Genomic DNA, 22,246 nt, shown 5'->3' with positions numbered 1-22,246 from the left:
CTGAGGACTCAAATCTAAACACTGTGGGTGGTGAGAAAGTGAATTTAAGGGCAGATGTCTAGTGTCCAGCCTTGGTTCCTCCTCTTAACAGTTGCATAATCTGAGATCAGTCACTTGCTATTTGAAGTCTTTCCTACAGTATAAAATGGGTCCCTAGAAAAGCATGTAAATTATGTAAAAGTGCTTCATATACTATACAGTACAAGATGGGTACAAATTGTTAGGACTTAACATGTGTGCCCTTCTCCTTGTATACAGAACTGGTTAGTTGTGGAAGCAAAACCATAACTGACATATGGTTCTCAACCATGATTTCATATTAGAACTAGAGGCCAGTGCACAAATTCGTGCACGGGTGGGATGCCTCGGCCTGGCTGGCAATCAGTGCCTATCAGGGACTGTATTGTCTAGTCCCGATTGGGGCCGGGGATCGGGGCTGATGGGGGCTGGCCAGCCGGGGGGAAGGGACCACGGGAGGTTGGCTGTGGGAGTGCACTGACCACCTGGGGGCAGCTCCTGTGTTGAGCGTCTGCCCCCTGGTGGTCAGTGTGCATCATAGCAACCAGTCGACCGGTCATTTGGTCATAACGGTCGCTTAGGCTTTTATACTAGTATATAGATATAAGTGCTATTTTTATTACACTTGAATCTTAGAAATGATTACACAAAATCTGAACGTGTTCAAGAGTCAGAGATGGACTCAAACCCTTATGTAAACTAAATGTCTAAAATATTGAAATATCGTCCTAGCCAGTTTGGCTCAGTGAATAGAGCATGGGCCTGTGGACTAAAGGGTCCCAGGTCCAATTCCGGTCAAGGGTACGTACCTTGGTTGCAAGCTCCTCCCTACCCGAGCCCTGGTCAGGGCTCGTGCAGGATGCAACCAATCGATGTGTTTCTCTCACATTGATGTTTCTCTCTCTGTCTTTCCCTCTCTCTTCCACTCTCCCTAAAAATCAATGAAAAAAATATCCTTGGGTGAGGATTAACAAAAAAATAAAACAAAAATGTTGAAATATCAACGAAAAATCATATATTGTATGATACCATTTATAAGAAATGTACAGAAACTTGGCAAATCTACGGAGACATAAAGTAAATGAGTGTTTGTCAGGGGCTGGGGTAGGGATAGGAATGGATGCAACTGGAAATTGAGGGTCTTCTTTGGGGCAATGGAAGTGTTTTCAAATTTGATTATAGTAATGCTTGCACAACTCTGCAAATTTACTAAAGCTCACTGAATTGAGTGGGGCTAAAACGAAAGTGAAAACATGAGTATCTGAGGTCTCTGCCCTGAGGTTAAGAGAAAGCGTATAGAGACCAACCATGATGGCAACATACAGCTTAACTAATTAGCTGTTTTGGACAATATAACAGTTGTTGGTATTTACATATGTTAGCAGTAAATTTCCTGTTAAGCACACAAGCTTATGAAGTGTTTCACCTTTAGGAACTAGCATAGTGCTGAGGCAGTGAAATACACAGTGTTGGAAAGATTCAGGCAGTCTCTCCACACTCATTCCTATTAACTCAGCAACTAGGGAAGAGACTAAGCTGATGAACCTTGATATTATAGCGAAACCCTAAGCAAAAAGGATCAGAATAGAGAAGAATCATACCTACCCGAATCAGAAAGATTATCAGAATAACTTGCCATCACAGTTCTGATATTTAACTCAACTCTGGGAAGCAGAGGACTTGGGAAGCTTCTTTTCTTGTACCCTATTTTGCAATGGGGTTCCCTAGGTATGATAAGATAATACTGAGAGAATCAATTAAATACAAGAATCTTTGTGAAATTCCTTAGTTCTAGGAAGACTCTTAATGAGAAGAGAATGAAAACAAGAAGAATTTATCTTCAATTGAAACTCAACAAGCTGTCAAAATGAGATGATCTGGGGAAAATATGAATTTATGAGTAACTGCTTTAAATGAACTTTAATCACAAGAAATTTCCTCAAGATAAACCTAACTTTCCCACACTGAATAACAAAAGCTCTCTCAAGATGATAACCCAACCTTTACAGGTATGTTTCTGGAGTGCTAATGGAAATTCCTCAAGGAATACAGTGGGGCCTTGACTTACGAGTGTCCCGACTAACGAGTTTTTCGAGATACGAGCCGTCTCTCGGCCGATTTTTTGCTTTGAGTTGCGAGCTAAAATTTGGGTTACGAGCCAGCTTCAGATACCCCACCGCTAGTTGGTGCAGCGAACGTCACAGTGAACACCACATCAGCCCAGCATCACGTGTCTCACTCGTTCACTTTAAGATTTGACATACGAGTAATTTGAGTTACGAGCTCCATCACAGAATGAATTAAACTCGTAAGTCAAGGCCCCACTGTATCTTATCTGTATGATCAACGCACAGACGCCCTGCTCCCCCTTCCTCAGCCTGGATTCCTCTAGATTACAGAGTAAGCCCTCAGATAAGAACCACTTCCAATGGTGAGCACCTGTCATCCGCATCTTGTGACTGGGAGAGAAACATGGCTGAGAGCCATGGTGTTACAGTTCCTTAATAAGGAGAGAACTTCTGTTAATAAGGTCGCTGTGAAGCAAGAGAGCCACAGCTGATTCACCGTACTCAGATAATTACGGGGAGCACACAACATCCTTTTTTGGGTCTAGTTCTAAGTGATTTTTATGGATGAATCCTCCCTTCCTTGACTTAAATGCTCTCAAAATACAAACCAAAAAAGGGAGATGGTTTAAAAAAAATAAACTTCCTCAGAAGTTGGATAGATCTAATATTTATTAGCTGTAATCATAGTTTTACAGACTCTATTCTTTTTTCCTTTCCTTCTTTAAACTGTTATTTTATCTTTCTTGCAAAATAAATTATTTCCCATCAAAAAGAGAGGAACTATATCTTGGTCTTAACTGTGCAGGATCACACACAGTAAATCTTAGATTATCTAGTAACTATAGTCATACATGTAACTAAAGACTCTTGACTCCCTGGAGACTTGTAACAGGAGGAAAACATCGAGTGCACTGTGGCTCATTTACACAAGGGTCTGTTTCCCCACACTGGTCTCCGGTATGGATTAAAAGACATTCAAGATACAATGAAGTGTGAGGTTACCCTACAAATGCATCTGGCCGCAGGTATCTAATCTCTTGGAAGACTGGGACTAAGAAATGGAGTTTAAGAGGGCCACCTCCCTGCTAGCAGGGTTACTAAATACTACCCTCTCCCCCCAGCCAGGCCTTTGGCTAGACCAGTGGTTCTCAACCTTCTGGCCCTTTAAATACAGTTCCTCATGTTGTGACCCAACCATAAAATTATTTTCATTGCTACTTCATAACTGTAATGTTGCTACTGTTATGAATCGTAATGTGAATATCTGATATGCAGGATGGTCTTAGGCGACCCCTGTGAAAGGGTCGTTTGACCGCCAAAGGGGTCGCGACCCACAGGTTGAGAACCGCTGGGCTAGACTGACCTTCAGCAGGAACCAGTCAACAGGGTTGGAGAAGTGGAAGACAGGATAACAGGTGCTCTGAGGCTGGCAAGACATGGTATGAGGCCTGGACTCCAGTCTAAAGTTGCCAGAACTAGTCAAGAAATGCACTGACTCAAAGGTAGCTTTTGAAAAGAAACTCTACCTGCGCTCCCCACTAACTTGCTTTGGTTTGGAGACTGTCTCGAAGCCTAGAGATTCCTTTGTCGGAGAGGCACTAGTGATACAAGTGATAGATGTGTGAGGTTCCCAACCTGCAGAGAAACTCCTGTCTCAGGGCAGCCGGAGAACCAAATGCACATGTAAGCTGCTAAATTTCTGTCTTGGTAAAACTTAATTATTTGCTACATTTTTGAGGAATTATTATTTATCAAAAACTCAATTGTGGGAGGAAAATGCTCTATTTTTTTTTTTTAATGAAATAGATTGCAGGTTCCATGGTTAAGAAATGAAGGAGCTAGCCAGTGTGTAGGAAAGGAAAATTTCAGGACTAAAAATGCCTTAAATGTCATATGTGACCACACAATTTATTGCTCAAAATGGGATACTTTGGGAAAGAAAAGAACATTATTGATGATGCTAGGACCACAGGGATGAACAAGGACTGTCCCAGCATACTGGGACCTAGTTACCCTAGCAGGGGTGGGAACCTTTTTTCCGCCCAGGGCCATTTGGATTATTTATATCATTATTCATGGGCCATACAAAATTTTCAACTTAAAAATCAGCCTGCTATATTTTGTCAAACATTTAATGAACTCATCCGATGCCTTGGCAGGGCGAGACCAAATGATTTCAAGGGCCTTACAGGGCCCATGGGCCAGGTGTTCCCTACCCCTGCTAGAGTATAATCAGAGATTCTCTATTCAAAATCTTTCAATGATTCCCCATCACTTTAGAGCAAATTTTAAACCAGTCTTATCCCTATTACTTGGGCATACAGTATACCTCAACTACAGCACGTATCCCATTGGATGAGAAGTGTTTTGTCTCCCCCCCCCCCCCACCCCCACCAGTCTGTGAATTCAAGGGCAAGAGGCTATGTTATGGGCCTTCATGCTCCACCTAATTCTTGTCACACAGCAACACTCAGTAAATACTCAGTGGCTTAGCAAAATTCATGGTTGTTCATTCTCCATCCAACATCATAATGTCTTTATCGATTTTCTTCTAGCCATGCTTTTTCCACCACATTCCATATTTTCCATCTGTCACTTCCTAGCTATGGGACTTCAGGCAAGATATTTAATGTCTGTGCTTCAGTTTAACTCTCCTATACACATGGAAATCAATGCCTCGCCCTCGTAGTAAGCACCCAATAAACTTCTCCCAGACAGAGCTATCTGTCCCTTTTGATCGCTGCTGTATACTCATACCAGAAATAACACCTGGCAGAACAGGCCATTACTTAAGGTATGCTGAAACCTCAATGGCATGTACTTCTCTCTTCTGTGGTTTATTTCCAATCCTTTGCTTTGCCTGCCAATGCCACATCCTCTGTATCCCATATACTCCTGTATCTTTAAAAAACACCTGGCACCATTCCCTTTAAAATGGGACATTGATAACTATCAAACTCTATGCCCGCAGTCAGAACACTTTACCTGAAATAAATTACATTATACTCCTCAGTCTCCTGCCTACCAACTGTTCAGTTTTAAGTACAGACAATGACCGGGGGTTGGAAAACAATCCCAAGAGCTCTTGAAGTCTAGGACTAAATGCAGAAGCCAACAATTAGAGCCAAGGCTGAGACTAAGAAAAGATGACTATTACTTTGTGCTTCCACTTGAAGTATTCAAACATATACTGAATACAAAGTTGCAAACCCCAAAATCATAAACAGTAATACAAACTTAGCTTACTTTTTAAAAAAAGAATTTTACAAAAATAAAATTACCTAAAATTAAGCCCACCATTGTACTTAAATATCCGGTTCCACTTCCCAGGTTAAGAAAAGACAATCCTGGTTGAAGTTTCAATGCTTCCATAACTTCAGAATAAATGCAAGGTGCTGACAAGTGTATGTTCCCGTGCTTCCAGGCTAAGTCTTTGTACGCATTGTCTCTGTAGCCTTCCAAATAGTAATCTCCGCGATCAATTGCTCTGAAGGCTTGCTCCACTCTTTCCGTGCGGATATACTGAGCTTCTTTCAAGTTATCAATTAAGTCATCGTTATCTTCCCCAGCACTCACTGCTCCTCCCATGATAGTATTCAAATCAAATCATAAATTTTAAAATGTAATAAAATTAGCAGAAATGGCTTCCAATAATGTGCAGTACAGTTTGTTTTCCTCTTAATATTGCACTTGATTTCCAAAAATAAATTAATCCTGAAAGGGAATAAAAATAAACAGTTTTAAATTAATGCTCAAAAGGAAAGTAAGTCTAGTTTATTAAATATGTAATCATTATAACTATCATTTCTCAAGGACATATTCTATTCCAGGTATAGTGTAAAGCTCCTTAAATACATTCATGTACTTATTCTTACAACTACAAAAGGTAGTTTAAGTATGACCTCATCTGAACAGATGGGAAGTTTGGAACACAGCAAAGTTAAGTCACCTCATACTATGAGACCTAATACGGTAGCCACCAGTCACATGTGGCTACCTAGACCTAAATTAATTAAAGTTAAATGCAATTTAAATTCAGGCAGTCATACGAACCACATTTGAAGTGCTTAATAGCTACATGTGGCCAGTAGCTGCCATAGTAGACAGTGGTGCTCTATCTGGGAGACACTGCTGGGCACAGTCCCAGGTCTTTCAGACTCCAGAAACCACGCTTTTACTCACCAGCCCATGCGGCCTCCTTTAGAGGATTGTGAGTCTATGCATGGACTACTTGATTAATTTAAAACCCTAAACTTAAAAACCTGCTAACAATTCCCAAATGTACCACATAAATTCATAATGATAACACAAAGGATAATATAGTACCCAAACACGACTTACAAACTGTATAAACAAAATATAATCCACATTTTTAAAGTGTGTATGTATGTGTATAAAAAGGTGTTTTGTCTGGTAAATGTTGTCATGATAAATAAGGTAAGAAATTTTATTAACAACCTTAATAGTTTAAGCACTAGTACATTTTACATACACACACACACAAAATGAACTTGTTTAATAAGTCACACTCAGTATCTTTGAGTGAAACATAGCTGCATCTTGATGAAATAAAATTGTCAATACATATTACTGAATATACAATTTAAGCTTCATTCAACTATAGCTGATAACTACATTCATGTATCAATTTCTGAACTAATAAACCAGGAGAGGGGAGTGAGAATGAAATACCCATGGCCCAAAACAAGAGTCATGTCAGCCAACTGTGGCAAAGCCAAGCCTCTCGACTTGAGAGAAGAAAAGCAATCAGGTCTCGAACTTCATCAGGATCCTCAGACCCCTGGTACAGGCGCGCCAACCCTCCTGGGGAGCCAGCCTCCTTACCAGAGCCTGCCCATGTCTGTCTGTGGCCTCCCTTGTCTTTTATGATCTCCTGAACTTTCTGAGTAGAGGAAATGCTGTGAATTCACATCACATTCCTATTTAACTTATTCTGACTCACACAAACTTGGCTGACTTCAATGCCCCCAAAAATCAAAGAAAGAAATCATTTTAAAAGCACAAGGGCTTACAGCCCCATTCTCCTCCATGAGCTTTATTTCGTGGCATACAGTGCAATGGGAGGCGCCAATGTGCTGTTCCTTCAAGGGGTCTTTTGTAACTCAAGCATATCAAGTCACTGAGTGCCATTCTGGCAGTTAAAGATTTTTTACCGTCAGGGCCTCTAAGCATTAACTTTTCCATCTGGTACTCAGAGAATGAATGTCTTCCCAAGATGAAAGAAAAAGCATCTACAATAGATTGATTCCTGTCAGTCTCCAGTGTGGCATGTGCCTGAGATTTTATGAGGATTTTATAATTCTGACTCCGCACACACATTAAACAAATGGCTCTACTGAAAATGCCATAATTTTACTAGTTTTCTTTTAACCCACCCCCTAGGATCTGGGATATGATTCTAGAAAGAGATGAAGGGCGAAGGAGGGAGGAAGAGAGAGAAACATCAATGCGAGAAACATCGATTGGCTGCTTCTGCACACGCCCCAACTGAGGGTCAAACCCACAACCTGGGCTTGTGCCCTGACCCCGGGAATCAAACCCTCGACCCTTCGGGACATGGGATGATGCTCCAACCAATTGAGCCACACTGGCCAGGGCCATAATTTACTAGTTTGAAAAAGTATCCCCCTTGTTTGGTTCTAGGGCTGAAGAATGACCCGATCTTTCTCAGGTTCTACTGAACTCCTGAACGCTAATCTATCCAAAATTATCACAGCAAAACAAAAAACACTGACTTTACAATACAGAGGCTCACACTCCTGGTGAGAAAGGCAAGAGGAAGAATAAAGCAAACAAGAACTACTACCATTTGCTGACAGATATTGTACTAAGCCTATAAGGAAGAAACTCATGCCCATTTTCAAGTGAGAAACCATCTGTAAAGGTATGGAGTGCTACGCTACAATGCATGTGACCACTGCTACAGGAGCCCAAAGAAACCCAAAGCAGAAACCGAATCCAGGAATCAAGGAAAGCTTCCTTAAAGGCATGATTTGTGTAATACTTTTAAAAGATTAATAAAATGATGGGCTGAGGAAGCAACTGGTATTTAAAGCAAGAGAGCAGATGGTATTTCTGAGAAATTATAAGCATTTGGGTACTATTCAGCACCTTAAGACCTTTCTCCTATGGGCAAGTGGTATTTTTTGGGGGGGAAGGGGCTGGATCCTTTCTAGAGTCTGATTACATTATATCCCCTCTCTCTATTAAAAGATAAGCAAATCAGAAGTTTTGCATATACTTTCAGAACGCTCCTGAGTTCTTAGAGATCCATGAGTCTACTCTAATTTAAGAACATCTACTATGGGCAACAGAGCGTGGTCAGTCACAGATATTAACAAAGGAGGGAATTACATTTCCATTGCAGAAAGTGCAGTGTCATCTGGGTTTCAGACCTACTACAACAGACCTGAGACCAGGCACTCAGAAGGCTGGAAAAGAAAATCACCTTGTCAACAAGAAGCAGTGCCAAACGGTGAAACCAGTTTTCCTGGACTTCTTTCTCGCTAGCCGGGTAGGAAAGACAAACAGATCTGCACAGAAAGCCGTAAGGATATGCAGGAGGGAGGCGGTCGGTCAGGAAAGGCTTCCTGGAACAGGAGGTACAATCAGCTACAATGCATGTTTCTTTAACACAAATTTGCTCACGTATTTAGTATATAGGGTAATGATGTGGAGATAATGAGGAAGTTGTGGTGGCTTACAATACATGTTCATGTGTTGGAAGTGACAGGAAGGTATAAGCTTCCACTACTAGAGAGATACCTTAGCCTGAAATTATGTATGTAGAGACAGATAGATAGATAGACAGACAGATGATAGATATGGCAATTAGATGCTGGTACAGTACAAGTGATCTGGAGAAGCTGTAAATGCAGACGGAAAAAATAGCTAAGAATTAAAACAGACTAATAAAGGCTATATCCAGGTTCAGATTTTAAAATTTTGATAAAAATGATACCCATAGGCAAACTATTCCAGGGCCTAAATCTCATATGGGAAAGATGAGCCCTAGGGTTTAAGGCTGTGCAGGAGTACAAATCCCAGGAAAGATTTCGCTGTGCTAAAAGTTTCATTTATGATTGCTACTGTTTTAGCTGCTAAACTGGTTACACCAGCGGTTCTCAACCTGTGGGTCGCGACCCCTTTGGGGGTCGAACGACCCTTTCACAGGGGTCGCCTAAGACCATTGGAAAACACATATATAATTACATATTGCTTTTGTGATGAATCACTATGCTTTAATTATGTTCAGTTTGTAACAATGAAATTGGGGGTCACCACAACATGAGGAACTGTATTAAAGGGTTGCGGCATTCGGAAGGTTGAGAACCACTGGGTTACACACTTGCACAGGTTTTGAGTGTAAGTCCCAAGGCTATTTTCCTCACAAGCCCTAATGTTCTGCAAAACATTCGTTGTTTTCAGATGTTACAGTCGAAAAACCCAGTCCTTGATCTCTTTTATTTTAGGAGGCCTCAGAGACCCTAAGCCACATCTGAGAACAGTTAGCATAAATAATTACAAAATAGGATGAGTAGAGCCGTGGTAGAATTGTACAAGGCTGTTAAGGGGTACCAAGCCCAAACATGTGGGAGGTGGGAGTGGGAATGAAAGGACTGAAAGACTTTTCTAGAGAAAATGAAGCCTTGGTAAGCACAGAAGGAAGTGTTCACGGACGTAGAAAGACATGGAGGCAAGAGGAAATATGCCCACTCAAGACCCTACAAGTAGGACTGCAGAGGTGAAGCAGAGAGACAGAAAGCAGTGGTTGTGAGGCCGGAAGATTGAAGCGGAGGAGCCAGGTAAGCTCACAGCCTCACACACACTGAACTTGGACTTCAACCTGGAGACAACAGGAGCCAGGGAAGGCTTTTAGAGAATGAGAGGCATACTGTATGACTAATCTTAAAATAAGATGTTAACAAAAATCAAAACTGAAAAATAAAAGGAATATAATTATAATACATTATTTAATCTGGGGTTGGGGGGGGGTGTTACATAGTCATAATCCTGAAAAAGCAATTGCTTTACATTCGAATGGCCATTTAACCACACTGGGAGGAAAAGAGAGGGGGGCCCTGGCCTGGTGGCTCCTTTGGCTGGAGCTTCCTCGCGGTACCTATGATCCATGCTTCTCACTGATGTGGATGTTTCTCTTTCCCTCCCTCCTTCTCTAAAATCAGTTTTTACAAACATATCCTCAGGTGAGGATAAAAAATAAAATAGAGGGAAGGTAAATAAAGGGAATGGGAGTTAACACCTCATCTACAAAAACAGAAAGTAAATGTTATCTAAAATTAATGAATAAAAAAAAACAGTAGAAGCATCTTAGCAATGTGGAGGTAACTTCTCTATGAAATAGCTATATTTTGTTATATGTTATTATACTTTGTCTTCAAGGCTTGACTTTCTAAACTGTGTACATGTATTATTTGGACAAAACATATAAGTAAGGGTAAAAATACAGGAAATATATATATGTATGTGTATGTGTATGTTATATGTATACATACACACCAGAAGAAGTACAATAAAGACACATGAAGAATAATTTCCTAAGGAATAAAAATACATTTAGTAACAAATAAAGTAGTCTACAGTAGAAAAATCAAGAAACAAGAGATAATTTACACTATGAAGCTTTAAAGATATGTCATTTACCATACATGTTATTCCTAAAAATTACATGGAAAGTAAATTATAAATTAATTACATTTTCATAATATTCACTAATTTGATTATTAAAGTAGTATGTACATGTGCAGGAAATTTGAAAACCAAGTAAAATAAATAAAAATTATTCATAATCCTGACATTCAAAGCCATTGTTAACTTTCCAAGCATGTACTGGTATGTGCCTGTTTGTTTTTTTTCTTCCACAATATGGGTATTATCTGTAATAATAAAAGCATAATATGCTAATTAGACCAGACGTCCTTCCGGACAAAGCCAGCGGCCGGAGGGAAGCCCGGGTCCCGGGTGCCTGCCTGGTGGCCATAGGGAAGACCGGGTCCTGGGTGCCTGCCTGGTGGTCATAGGGAAGACCGGGTCCTGGGTGCCTGCCTGGTGGTCATAGGGAAGACCGGGTCCTGGGTGCCTGCCGGCGGCCATAGGGAAGCCGGCGTCCTGGGTGCCGAAGGGAAGCCCAGGTCCCGGGTGCCAGAGGGAAGCCGGTGCTGGCAGCCAGGGGAAGGTAGGCCTACTCTTGCACGAATTTCATGCATCGGGCCTCTAGTATATATATATTATTTCAGACTTTCACTTTATATGCATCCCTTCATGCCATCAAAAATTCTTCCAAAATCCAGAGGTATGATATCCTACCACAGAGGCACACCAGGATAATGTAACCGGTCCCCTGATGCTGTACACAGGGAGTTTGAATTGATATATAATCAATGTACACAAGGAGTTTGCAAGTTAAAATCTAGAGTAAATATTTTGACAATTCAACAATCCTGAAAATGATTTCATTTTCTGTGAAACTAAAGCAAACAATCATTTTAAAAACCATCACAGCATTAGGTCATGGAAGTGTTTGCCATTTGTGAATTCTGTGATAATGCTATCTCCATTACAGAAAAGTACCAAGAACAAGCCAAGAGACCAAGGTCTAGCCTTGCTTCCACTGATAACTTCGCTGTATGGCCCTGGGCAACTCTCCCGACTGTCATTTCCAACCCTGGGAAATGAAGAGGCTAAATTCTGATTCCATGGGTTCCTCAGAGCTCTGATTTCCCTCTTATTTCAGCATCAGTCACACTCACATTTGAATACAGCTGAGTTTGTTATCTAGGAATAGCCTGTTGGCCTTTCTGTTACTTCTGCCAAATTTTTTTCTGCCACACTCCTGCCATTTTCTCTAACAGAAAAGAAAAAAGTGTTAGGGGTGTTAAGTCCTGCATTAAGCAATAAAAGCAAAATAAATAATCTGAGGAAAGCAAGAAAAGGTAAAGCCAGAACAAGAAAAAGGGTCAGAATAGAATAAAGGACAAAAGCTTAAGCAGTTATGTCTGAGAAGGAAGTTGTCATATTTACTCATAGAACACAATTTCACGGCTTGGCATTTTCTCTCTTGTATGTGTTTGGAATGGAGTGACAAACAAAAGGCATATTCACATAAGCTCACTTGAAATGATGTGGTGTTCCAAAAACTGCTTGCTACTCTCTGAAAATCAGATGTGTGGATTTGGTGTATTTGTTTTAAGGGAAGAACTACTGAAGGGCCAGTTCAATCTGACACTCTTTCCAGCAGCTCAGGGAGGTTTTGTGGGAGGTTAAAGACAAGTCAAAGGAGGTGGGAAGCCAACAGATGGCAGACAGATGTCACCGAGTAGAAGAACAGAATAAATGCTGACTTACTTTCCTTCCCTCCTAGCAACCAGTGGCAAGCAGCCCACTGCTCCCTGCTGCTCCTTTCTCCTTAAAGGTGAGGACAAAGCTCGAAAGAGACTAGGGCACCAGGAGAACGCACCATGCGAGGGCGTGGCCACAGGGGCTTTCTTCCTCATCCTTCAACGACCTTGTCATGGGAGTCAGGGAGAACCAAGGCTGCACTGGATGCAAAGGCAACTACCGAGGGGAACATTTTCCTCAATGATGACAAACAGATTTGATGAAATAGAAATACAGTTGACATGTGAACCACCCAGGGGTGAGGGGGCTGACCCCCACCCCACTGGCTCCAGTCAAAAATCCACATATAACTTTGACTTCCCCCCAAATTAACTACGGATAGTTTACTGTTGACCAGACGCCTTACCAATAACAATCAACACATATGTTGTATGTTATATGTATTATATACAGTATTCTTATAATAAAGTAAGCCTGAGAAAAGAAAGTTATTAAAAAATCATAAGGAAGAGAAAGTACATTGATAATACTGTATGTATTTACTGGAAAAAAACACACCACACAACTGCATATAAGTGGGCCATTCACTTCAAACCTGTTTTGTTCAAGCGTCATCTGTATAGAGTAACGAAAGAAAAGGAAAGAATGGGCTAAGCTAAGGTTCACTACTCACATGCCAACAGCTGCCAAGACTGACCTCCAGTCAAGATGGCAGCATAGGTAAGGATATGTGAATCCTCCCAACACCACATCAAAATTACAGCTAAACGACAGAACCACCATCATGCAGAGCTGCCAGAAATCTAGTTGAACAGAAGTCCTACAACTAGGGATTAACAGAAGCTACATGGAGACTGGTAGGAGGGACAGAAATGTTGAACAGGCTGGTCGCACACCATGTGGTGGATAAAAATCAAGAGGGTTGCCATAGCCGGTTTGGCTCAGTGGATGGAGCGTCGACCTGCGGACTCAGGGGTCCCGGGTTTGATTCCGGTCGGGGGCATGTGCCTTGGTTGCGTGCACATCCCCAGTGGGGGGTGTGCAGGAGGCGGCTGATCGGTGTTTCTCTCTCATCAATGTTTCTGGCTCTCTGTCCCTCTCCCTTCCTCTCTGTGGAAATCAATAGAGTATTTTAGGGAAAAAAAAATCAAGAGGGTTATCTCAGCTGTGGAGACCCCCCCTGAGGAGCATGGAGGTCCAGCCCCACACCAGGCCCCCCACACCAGGTTCCAGTGTCAGGAAGAGAAGTCCCATAACTCCTGGCGGTAATAATAAGTGGGGACTGAGGACGAAGGAGGCAGAGGAGCTGCTGGAGTCCCCGGCAGTTTGTCGTAAAGGGTCCATGCATGAACTTACTCAGACTCACTCCAGTGCTCAGGCAGCGGCCTGAAAGGCATCAGAGACATATGGGGAGAAACGGAATTGTCCAGCATCAGGGCGAGAGCTAGAGAGCAGCCTCCTCAAGTCAGAAGTGTTGGCAGAGACCACTGTTCCTTTGATGAGCCTCCCCGCCCCCCCCGCCCCCCGCCCCCCCGAGCTGGCAGGCGGGTACCATATCTGAGACTCCATCAACCTGACTCATCCTGTCTGTCCTGCAGCACCCAACTTTCAGGCCTACCCAAGCTGTTTTCAGTGTCTTTTCCGTGCAAAGGGTATGTCTTGGCTCACGCTTCAGGTTTTCCTAAAATCTCTCCAACACAGAGCATCTGGCCTCAGTGTGCCCCACACCTCTCACTAAGTGGCCCCAGGGCGGGCACTAGTGGCAGCCTGCCTTGATTCACAGCGTGGCCTCCCCTGGGCACTTCCAAGCCAGCCAGCACAAGCAGTAGGCATCTGCAGATCACTCCGTAGCTTATGCCAGGGGGCCCAGGGAAGAACAAAGCCAGCACCTCCTGGGAGACCCCAGAGCCAGCACACCCGGTGAACAACTTCGAACCAATGCAAACCACCACCCAACCACCCCCACAAGTGATACCCTCGAAGGGTGAACTCAGTGGGCACCAGAGTCCTGGTGAAGTAAGTCCTTGCCTCAAGCGCCCAGATTGGGAGATTGGGGAGGACACCTACTACATCAGGACACTCTACCAAGCCTTGGAGATGTAGCAGCTCTACCTGATACAGAGAAACAAACACAGGGAGACTGCCAAAATGTGAAGACAAAGAAACATGTCATAAATGAAAGAACAGAACAAAACTCCAAAAAAAGAACTAAACAAAACAGAGACAAGCAATCTCCTAGAAGCAAAGTTCAAAATACTGGTTACAAAAATGTTAAATGAACTTAGTGAGAACTTCAACAGCATAAAAAAGGACATGGAAACCATAAAAGAGAACCAGTCAGAAATGAAGGATACACTAACTGAAATGAAGACTACAGTTCAGGGACTAAACAGTAGAGTAGATAAAGCTGAGACTCAAATCAGTGATTTGGAATGTAAGGAAGCAAAAACCACCCAAACACAGAGTAAAAAGAAACAGGAATCCAAAAAAATGAGGGTAGTGTAAGGAGCCCATGGACAACTTCAAACTTGCCAACATTCTCATCATGGAGGTGCTGGAAGGAGGAGAGAGAGACCAAGAAATTGAAAACCTATTTGAGAAAATGACAGAAAACTTCCCTAACTTGGTGAAGGAAATAGACATATAAGTCTAGGAAGTGCAGAGAGTCCCAAACAAAATGAAACCAAAGAGATACATCATAAATAAAATGCAAAAAGTTACACAAAAAGAGAATCTTAAAAGCAACAAGAGAAAAGCAGTTAGTTACCTACAAGGGAGCTCACATAAGATTGTCAGCTGATTTCTCAACAGAAATTTTGCAGGCCAGAAGGGAGTGGCAAAAATATTCCAAGTGATGAAAAGCAAGGACCTACAACCAAGATTACTCTACCCAGCTAAGCTATCACTTAGAATTGAGGGTCAGATAAAGAGCTAAAGGACAAGAAAAAGCTAAAGGAGTTTATCACCACCAAACCAGTATTACAAGAAATGTTAAAGGGTCTTAAGAAGAAAGATAGAAAACGAGTAGCCTGGCCAGTATTGCTCAGTGGTGGAGTGTCAACCTATGAACCAGGAGGTCAAGGTTTAATTCCTGATCAGGGTACATGCCCAAGTTTTGGGCTTGATCCCCAAGAGGAGTGTGAGGGAGGCAGCCAATCAATGATCCTCTCATATCATTGATGTTTCCATCTCTCCCTCCCTCACCCTTCCTCTCTGAAATCAATAAAAATATATTAAGAAAATATGAACAGTAAAATGGCAATAAATACATATCAATAATTGAATCTAAAAAACAAAATAAAGAAATAAGCTGCATAAAACAAAATACCTAGTTACATTATCAGTCTTAATTATTCAAAGTATTTTAATATCAACTCATATAATTTCATAATTACCCTGGTATTTACACAGGACAGGTGGTATTTTCTGCCCCATACAAATGAAGGAAAAAAAAAAGACCGAGAAAGAGTAAATTACTTGTTCTAAATTTCTCATATAACACAGAGCTATTGTAAACTTATTCACAGATCTTCTGTCATGCACTATAACTAATATTCACATTATCAGAAATAAGAAACCATAAGAACTAGAATTGTAAGTCTGACACCTGAGAAATGCATGACTGCGTACACATTGATACTATAGTTTCATTCATTTATGAGGACAAATAATTATCCTTATTTTTACTCATGAGCCAGAGAAAGTTTAAGAAGTCCTTAAACATGAACTTTTATCATAAGATCATCATAATAATGTATAAGCTCTAAAGTGCTAGGAGGCTTACCTTAAGTTTACAGGATTAATTTGTCACTAGTGGTTCCTTGAGTCAATAAATATCATTTGGAGAAAACAGTCCAAATTGAATAACCAAAATGTCTGTGAAAGCTTTTTAAATTATAGCTTAGCACCACCCTCCAGGCCGCGCTTAACTTCTGCATGATAGGCCTGGCAAGGATCAGGACACAGGCACATTGAGGAGAGAATTTCAATGGAGAGCTTCAGTTCACATAAACAGTCTTTGTTCAAGGAAATTAGCCTCTTAAATGGTTAGTGTATTTTCAGACAAATGTCTAAAAATTACTTTGAATTTGGTTAAAATGAATTCATAGAACTAAAGGTCTTTAATAACATAAGGAATTGCTTCATGTTAACTAGATTGCTCTTCAAATTATAGTCAAACTGTGTAAGTAAAATTACATTTACTAAGAGTACATTATTTTTTTATTGTTGCTAATCCTCACCGGAGGATATTTTTCCCATTGATTTTTAGAGAGTGGAAGGGAAGGAGGGGGGAAAGAGAGCAACATTGATGTAAGATACATTGACTGGTTGCCTCCCACATTCATCTGACTGGGGCTAGGGATTAAACCTGCAACCCAGGTAAAATTTTGGTCAGAAGTCAATAGGATTTATATCAACAGAAATATAATTTTACTTTATTCATTGGCTATTCTTAGAAGGATCATTTGTAGAGAGAATATTAGTAAGTTTGTATAAGCAACCAAAAGTGAATCAAAGGTGCTCGGAAATGAGTCAGTGCAAATAAACTAGTGTAAAAAAATATCTAAACTATGTGGGTCTAGGCAACATATATGGTACCAGCCTAAAAAGAAATGACATATCTATCAAATATCTAAAAATGATTTTTGATGCCTATCAAAAAACACTCAAATCCCACATATAGAACAGACTGACTGAAAAATGACTAAGAAAAGATATCTTAAAAAAGCACAACTTGGTAAACCTGAAATGACTTTGCTAGGAGTAACCTGATAGACGAGGTACAGAACCTAAGTAGCTGTTACACTTGAAATAATACTCTTATTCATAGCACCTAGTCTGAAGGAATCAGAGAGCATTCACTATTCACTATCTACCCCTGTATCACATCATCACCTTTTCCTTATTCCATGGAATTCTGACTTTTAACATCCTTAACATCTATTATTTTTAAAAGTATGAAAGGATTCACACCACAGTTAAAAAACCATTACCCAAGCAACCTATGAGGAATAGATATGGATGGGGGAGGTTTGCTGAAGGAAGAAATTGCTTAGCTTTATTTATTTGTTGTTGTTTTTAAATTATTTTTTATTGATTTTAGAGAGAGGAAGGGAAGGGGTGGAAGAGAGGCAGGAGGGGGTGGGGGGGAGAGATTCGCCTTGTGGAGGAATCAAACCCACCACCTTTTGGTGTATGGGAGGAAGCTCCAACCAACTGAGCCATATCAGCCAGAGCTATTTCATAATTTTAATAATATCTTTGAACATACAATATTACAAAAATTAACCACAGGAAATATATTACATCGTAGGTCATGACATTTCAGTCTAGATACATAGGGATCTTAGTTCATCCCCTGAACAGATTTCCTATGTTAAATATACTAATATGGGCCATAGTCCCAGGGACCAGTTCCCAGATAGCCAGTATCCTTTCTAAGCACAGAACTTCTAGACACATGCAGGTCTGACCCTTGCCCAGAGCAGACAACAGGTCACATGAGATACTACCAACCACAGGGCCATCCCCCTACTCTTCCAATGTCAACTGCCAACTAGGATTCTAGCATCTTCCATTATAATCATGCAGTTAGCATTCAAAAAAAAAAAACCACCGAAATGTCTCCTCCATCACATCACCAAGATATGCAACATTCCCAATTCCTAACAGCAAGGATTATATTTTTATTTAATAAAGCAAGAATTAAGTGGCTAAACTATAATAGAACATAGGATGCAAAAATAGATATAATAGAAATATATAATTGTAGCCTCTGCATGGTAACTATTAACTTTGATAGATTCAAATAAGCCCAAAATTTCACATGGATTTTCTTTTTAAATGTTTTTATTGATTTTAGAGAGGGAGGAAGGGAGTGGGATAGAGATAGAAACATGGATGAGAGATAAAGGTCATGGACTGGCTACTTTGTATATAACCCCTACTGAGCCCACAACCTGGGCATGTGCCCTGACCAGCGATCGAACCAGTAACTTCTTGGTTCATGGGTCAAGGCTCAACCACTGAGCCACACCGGCTGAGCCACATGAATCTTTAGCTGACCATATAGTTGGAGCTTCCTGATATTGCTTAAAGGAATAAAATGACACTGCAGTATAGGCACAGCTTTATTCTTTCATATCCACATAAGCACAGAAGAAACTGTGAGAGCAGAGCTTGTAAGAGTATTGTTACTGAAGTATTAACCCCCAACAGGACTCAGCTAACACAGCAACAATTAGCTTATTTTTCAGTATGTCAAAGTTCAAAGATCTATAATGTTAAATTCTCATATTCCTTGGCATGCATGCACACATTTGACTCCACTGATGACCCACTCTTTGAAGAACCATCCTCTCCTTTTGTGTATTTTGACAGCCTATTCTGATTTTTCTCCCCTGTATTTCAGCTTCTCTTTCACCTTAACCAATTTCTCCCTAAAAAGAGAACTAAGAAACAAGTCCTTTATGAACTATCACAATACTGTTTAAACACCACTTGGATTTTAAACTCTAGATCATACCTTTGGCTACTCATGATTATATGTCCCCAAAAGGATTTTGAGGCTAAAGTGGAAAATAAACTTTTTATTTCTTCCCATCAGCCTTAAAATCTCTTAATTTCTGAAAATATACTTACACAGCACTGGTTTCCTCGCCCTCCAATAGCCGAGTCAATAGATCTTAAAATATTCTAAAGACACCTCTCTGGTGTCTGAAACATGTTTGTGTCCCACAACTATAAAACCCACTCAGATCGTGTTAAGCTTTCCGAGAGACAAAGGGCGGCAGATATGCCATTTAGATGTGAATCCAAGTACCATCCTTAATAATTGCCAAGAATAAAAACTCAAATATTTTCCTGTATGTGGATTTTTTTCTCAAGTACATATTACACTGATCATAGTTTATTAAACTGCGGTATTTGCCATCTTTAAACTACACAGTTGTCACACCAGCTGGAAAACTGGAATATACCATAATACTATGACACATACTCTGATGTTTATCATGATGCATTTTTAAGAGACATTAAAATACCAAAAATAGTCCTAACCGATTTGGCTCAGTGGATAGAGCATCAGCCTGCGGACTCAAGGGTCCCAGGTTCGATTCCGGTCAAGGGCATGTACCTTGGTTGCGGGCACATCCCCAGTGGGGAGTGTGCAGGAGGCAGCTGATCGATGTTTCTTCGATGTTTCTAACTCTCTATCACTCTCCCTTCCTCTCTGTAAAAAAAAAAAATCAATAAAATATTTAAAAAAAAATACCAAAAATAAAATAAGTACATTTTAATATTTGTAGGGCCCTCTTTGTTTTGTTTTCATCGGAGTAGTTCACATTTTACCAAGAGTGTAATTGGGCCCATAAAAATAATGCTAAATGCAATGAGATTACCCACCCAAATAGTCAGGAACAAAAGCACCTGTATGAGGTACAATTTACCATCATATCCAAATTTGCCAGGGCATCAAGCAGTGACTAAAGTAACACAATCTGCCTTCATCTTGGTTAATGACATCAGCTCAACGAATTTAATATTTAAAAAATACACCACCAGAAACCTCATCTAAAAAGATAATTTTAATTTCACACTATCCTTTGGATTATTTTTTCAATGAGTATTATTATATTCACGTGTCTGTTTTGTAAAAAACATTTATGACCAAATAAAGGAGAAGGAAACTTTGTAAGGTACTCTTCATTCCTGGGAAGCAGCTGGCAGAAGGGAAAATATAGGTTCTTGGATGAAGTATGCCTAAGTCTAATGCAGCCACCACTACTGAAAAGGTAAAGGCATGGAACACTGAGCAGTTTAATCTCTGAACCTGTTTATTTATCTAATGTGGAGAATACCACCTGTTTTTGTGGAAAATATATATAAAAGAAGAACGTATTACCAGCAACAGTATCTAAAATGTCATGGATATTTTTGGTTCCTTTTAAAAACAGTTTCCCTGCCGAAACCGGTTTGGCTCAGTGGATAGAGCGTCGGCCTGCAGACTGAAAGGTCCCAGGTTCGATTCCGGTCAAGGGCATGTACCTGGGTTGCGGGCACATCCCCCGTAGGAGATGTGCAGGAGGCAGCTGATGGATGTTTCTCTCTCATCGATGTTTCTAACTCTCTATCTCTCTCCCTTCCTCTCTGTAAAAAATCAATAAAATATATTTTAAAAAAAATAAAAAAATAATAAAAACAGTTCCCCAAATAATCAAATGCTACACAAATGAGCCTAAGAGTTCAGGCTAGAACCAGACTGTTCTTTGTGATCATCTTCCTCAGGTCTATGTTCTCTCTGAAAGCTAGCACCAAGATGAACACAGTACATTTTTAATAAACACACAACTCCGTGATTACGTCAGGAAAAGTCTCCAGCTCTTTTGCACGTAGAAATACAAAATGTAATAGGGAGTTCCTAGCTTTCTGTCTATTTAATAGTAAGCAGTGTAGTTATCATCCTTCCATATGTAACCCCTGGCTGTTTTTTGAGTTTTCTGTTTTGTTTTAACCTGCCTGAAATACAGACTTCTGAGCCACTGGCCTTCCCCTTTACCTTCTTCACACCTGATCCAGTTCATGGTTAGGGAATGACATTTGTTTTCAACTGACTACTAGGAGAAACTTAAATTTACTTTGAAAAATACTTAAAAAACAACAACAAAGTAAACTATTTCACTAACCTGCTTGAGGAAGTCATCCAAGCCTCATGTAAACTACCATTAAGCTCTGTGGAAACCTACCACTCAACTTGCCTAATATGCAAATATCCCCCATCTGGCCTTAGACATTCTGAAAGTTTTACCAAACTACGATTCAAAATATTGGTTTGCAGTTTCTTCTTTAAAATAAAAACTTAAAGATTAGGGGGGAAAAATTGGAGACAATGCTCACCAATTAAAAAAACACACACAGCTATACAACTTTTAAAAAAATAATGTAGTAAAATGGAGGAATATCTGCGAGCATTGTTGGCTAATAAAAACCACGTACTATATATGTTCTCAATTTTATTTGTAAAACATATTTATGATATGCACAGAAAAATCCTGAATGGCTAAAAATGCACTTGAAGACTGGTTACTCCGGGTAAGAGGGGGATAAAGCCAGGGAGAGAGGGAAGCGATGTCTTCATTGTTTGGCTGCTTGACTTATTTTTTTCTTAAAAAGCACGTAGTACTTCTGTAACTTAAAAAAAAAATACTAATAATAACTGGGGGAAATAACTAACTTTAAAAATGCTAGTAATAATTGGGGGGAAATAACTATTGGTCAAGCCATGCTTTCCTCTCTGTACCCAAATTATCCTAATCTGTCATTTTAAAAAATGGGTATGATGTCTCGATTTTCAAAACATACTAACTACTACAAGTTAAAAATATCTTGAATTTGCAAAATTACTCCCTCTGGTTCTTCGCCTCACGGATTCTCTCTACGCCGGGTTTGAAACGCCCTAAGGACGGGCACCAGACTTAAAACAGTCGGAAACGCTCAAACGAACAAACAGAAAAAAAAAACAAAAACAGAAAGTAAGAGAAGGTTAGTGCTGGCCCCAGCTCTCCAAGCCCGTCCAGCCCCAACCCCCAGGCTTCCCCCGCCGACGGCGGCCGGATCCTCTCCTTCAAAATCAAAACAACAGCAGGTCACGGGGTGGATCGGAAAAGGCCCGCGGGTGTTGGGGGGACCACAGCGTCGCGGGCTCTGTGTCCCGCAGCCGGTCGGACCCCACAAGCGCCGGGCCCCCACTTCCCAGGCCTTCGGAACCCCGATCTCCCCCG

The 22,246-nt window shown here is 40.7% G+C and overlaps 1 protein-coding gene across 6 annotated transcripts in view; it reads right to left on the bottom strand.

The window, feature by feature from the left end:
• PCMTD1 (protein-L-isoaspartate (D-aspartate) O-methyltransferase domain containing 1) overlaps positions 1-22,161 on the bottom strand; it is a 44,012-nt gene extending 21,851 nt beyond the window's left edge. The window contains exons 1-3 of one of the 6 annotated variants that reach the window (XM_023757769.1): positions 11,879-13,471; positions 8,557-8,698; positions 5,369-5,801 (exon numbers count right to left, since the gene is read on the bottom strand). In XM_023757769.1, the coding sequence (XP_023613537.1) occupies positions 5,369-5,675 (307 nt within the window). In that variant the 5' untranslated portion in view covers positions 5,676-5,801; positions 8,557-8,698; positions 11,879-13,471. Of the gene's footprint in view, positions 1-5,368; positions 5,802-8,556; positions 8,699-11,878; positions 13,472-16,251; positions 16,273-21,151 lie in introns of those variants that run through there. The other 5 variants (XM_023757768.1, XM_023757771.1, XM_023757770.1 and 2 more) reach the window with 5 other exon arrangements.
• Between the last annotated feature and the right edge of the window lie 85 nt (positions 22,162-22,246).

The sequence above is a fragment of the Myotis lucifugus genome, unplaced genomic scaffold (genome assembly GCF_000147115.1).
Source record: "Myotis lucifugus unplaced genomic scaffold, Myoluc2.0 scaffold_113, whole genome shotgun sequence".
Classification (NCBI taxonomy): domain Eukaryota; kingdom Metazoa; phylum Chordata; class Mammalia; order Chiroptera; family Vespertilionidae; genus Myotis; species Myotis lucifugus.
Note: the sequence above shows the minus strand (reverse complement) of the source record. Positions and strands in the feature narration are given on the sequence as shown.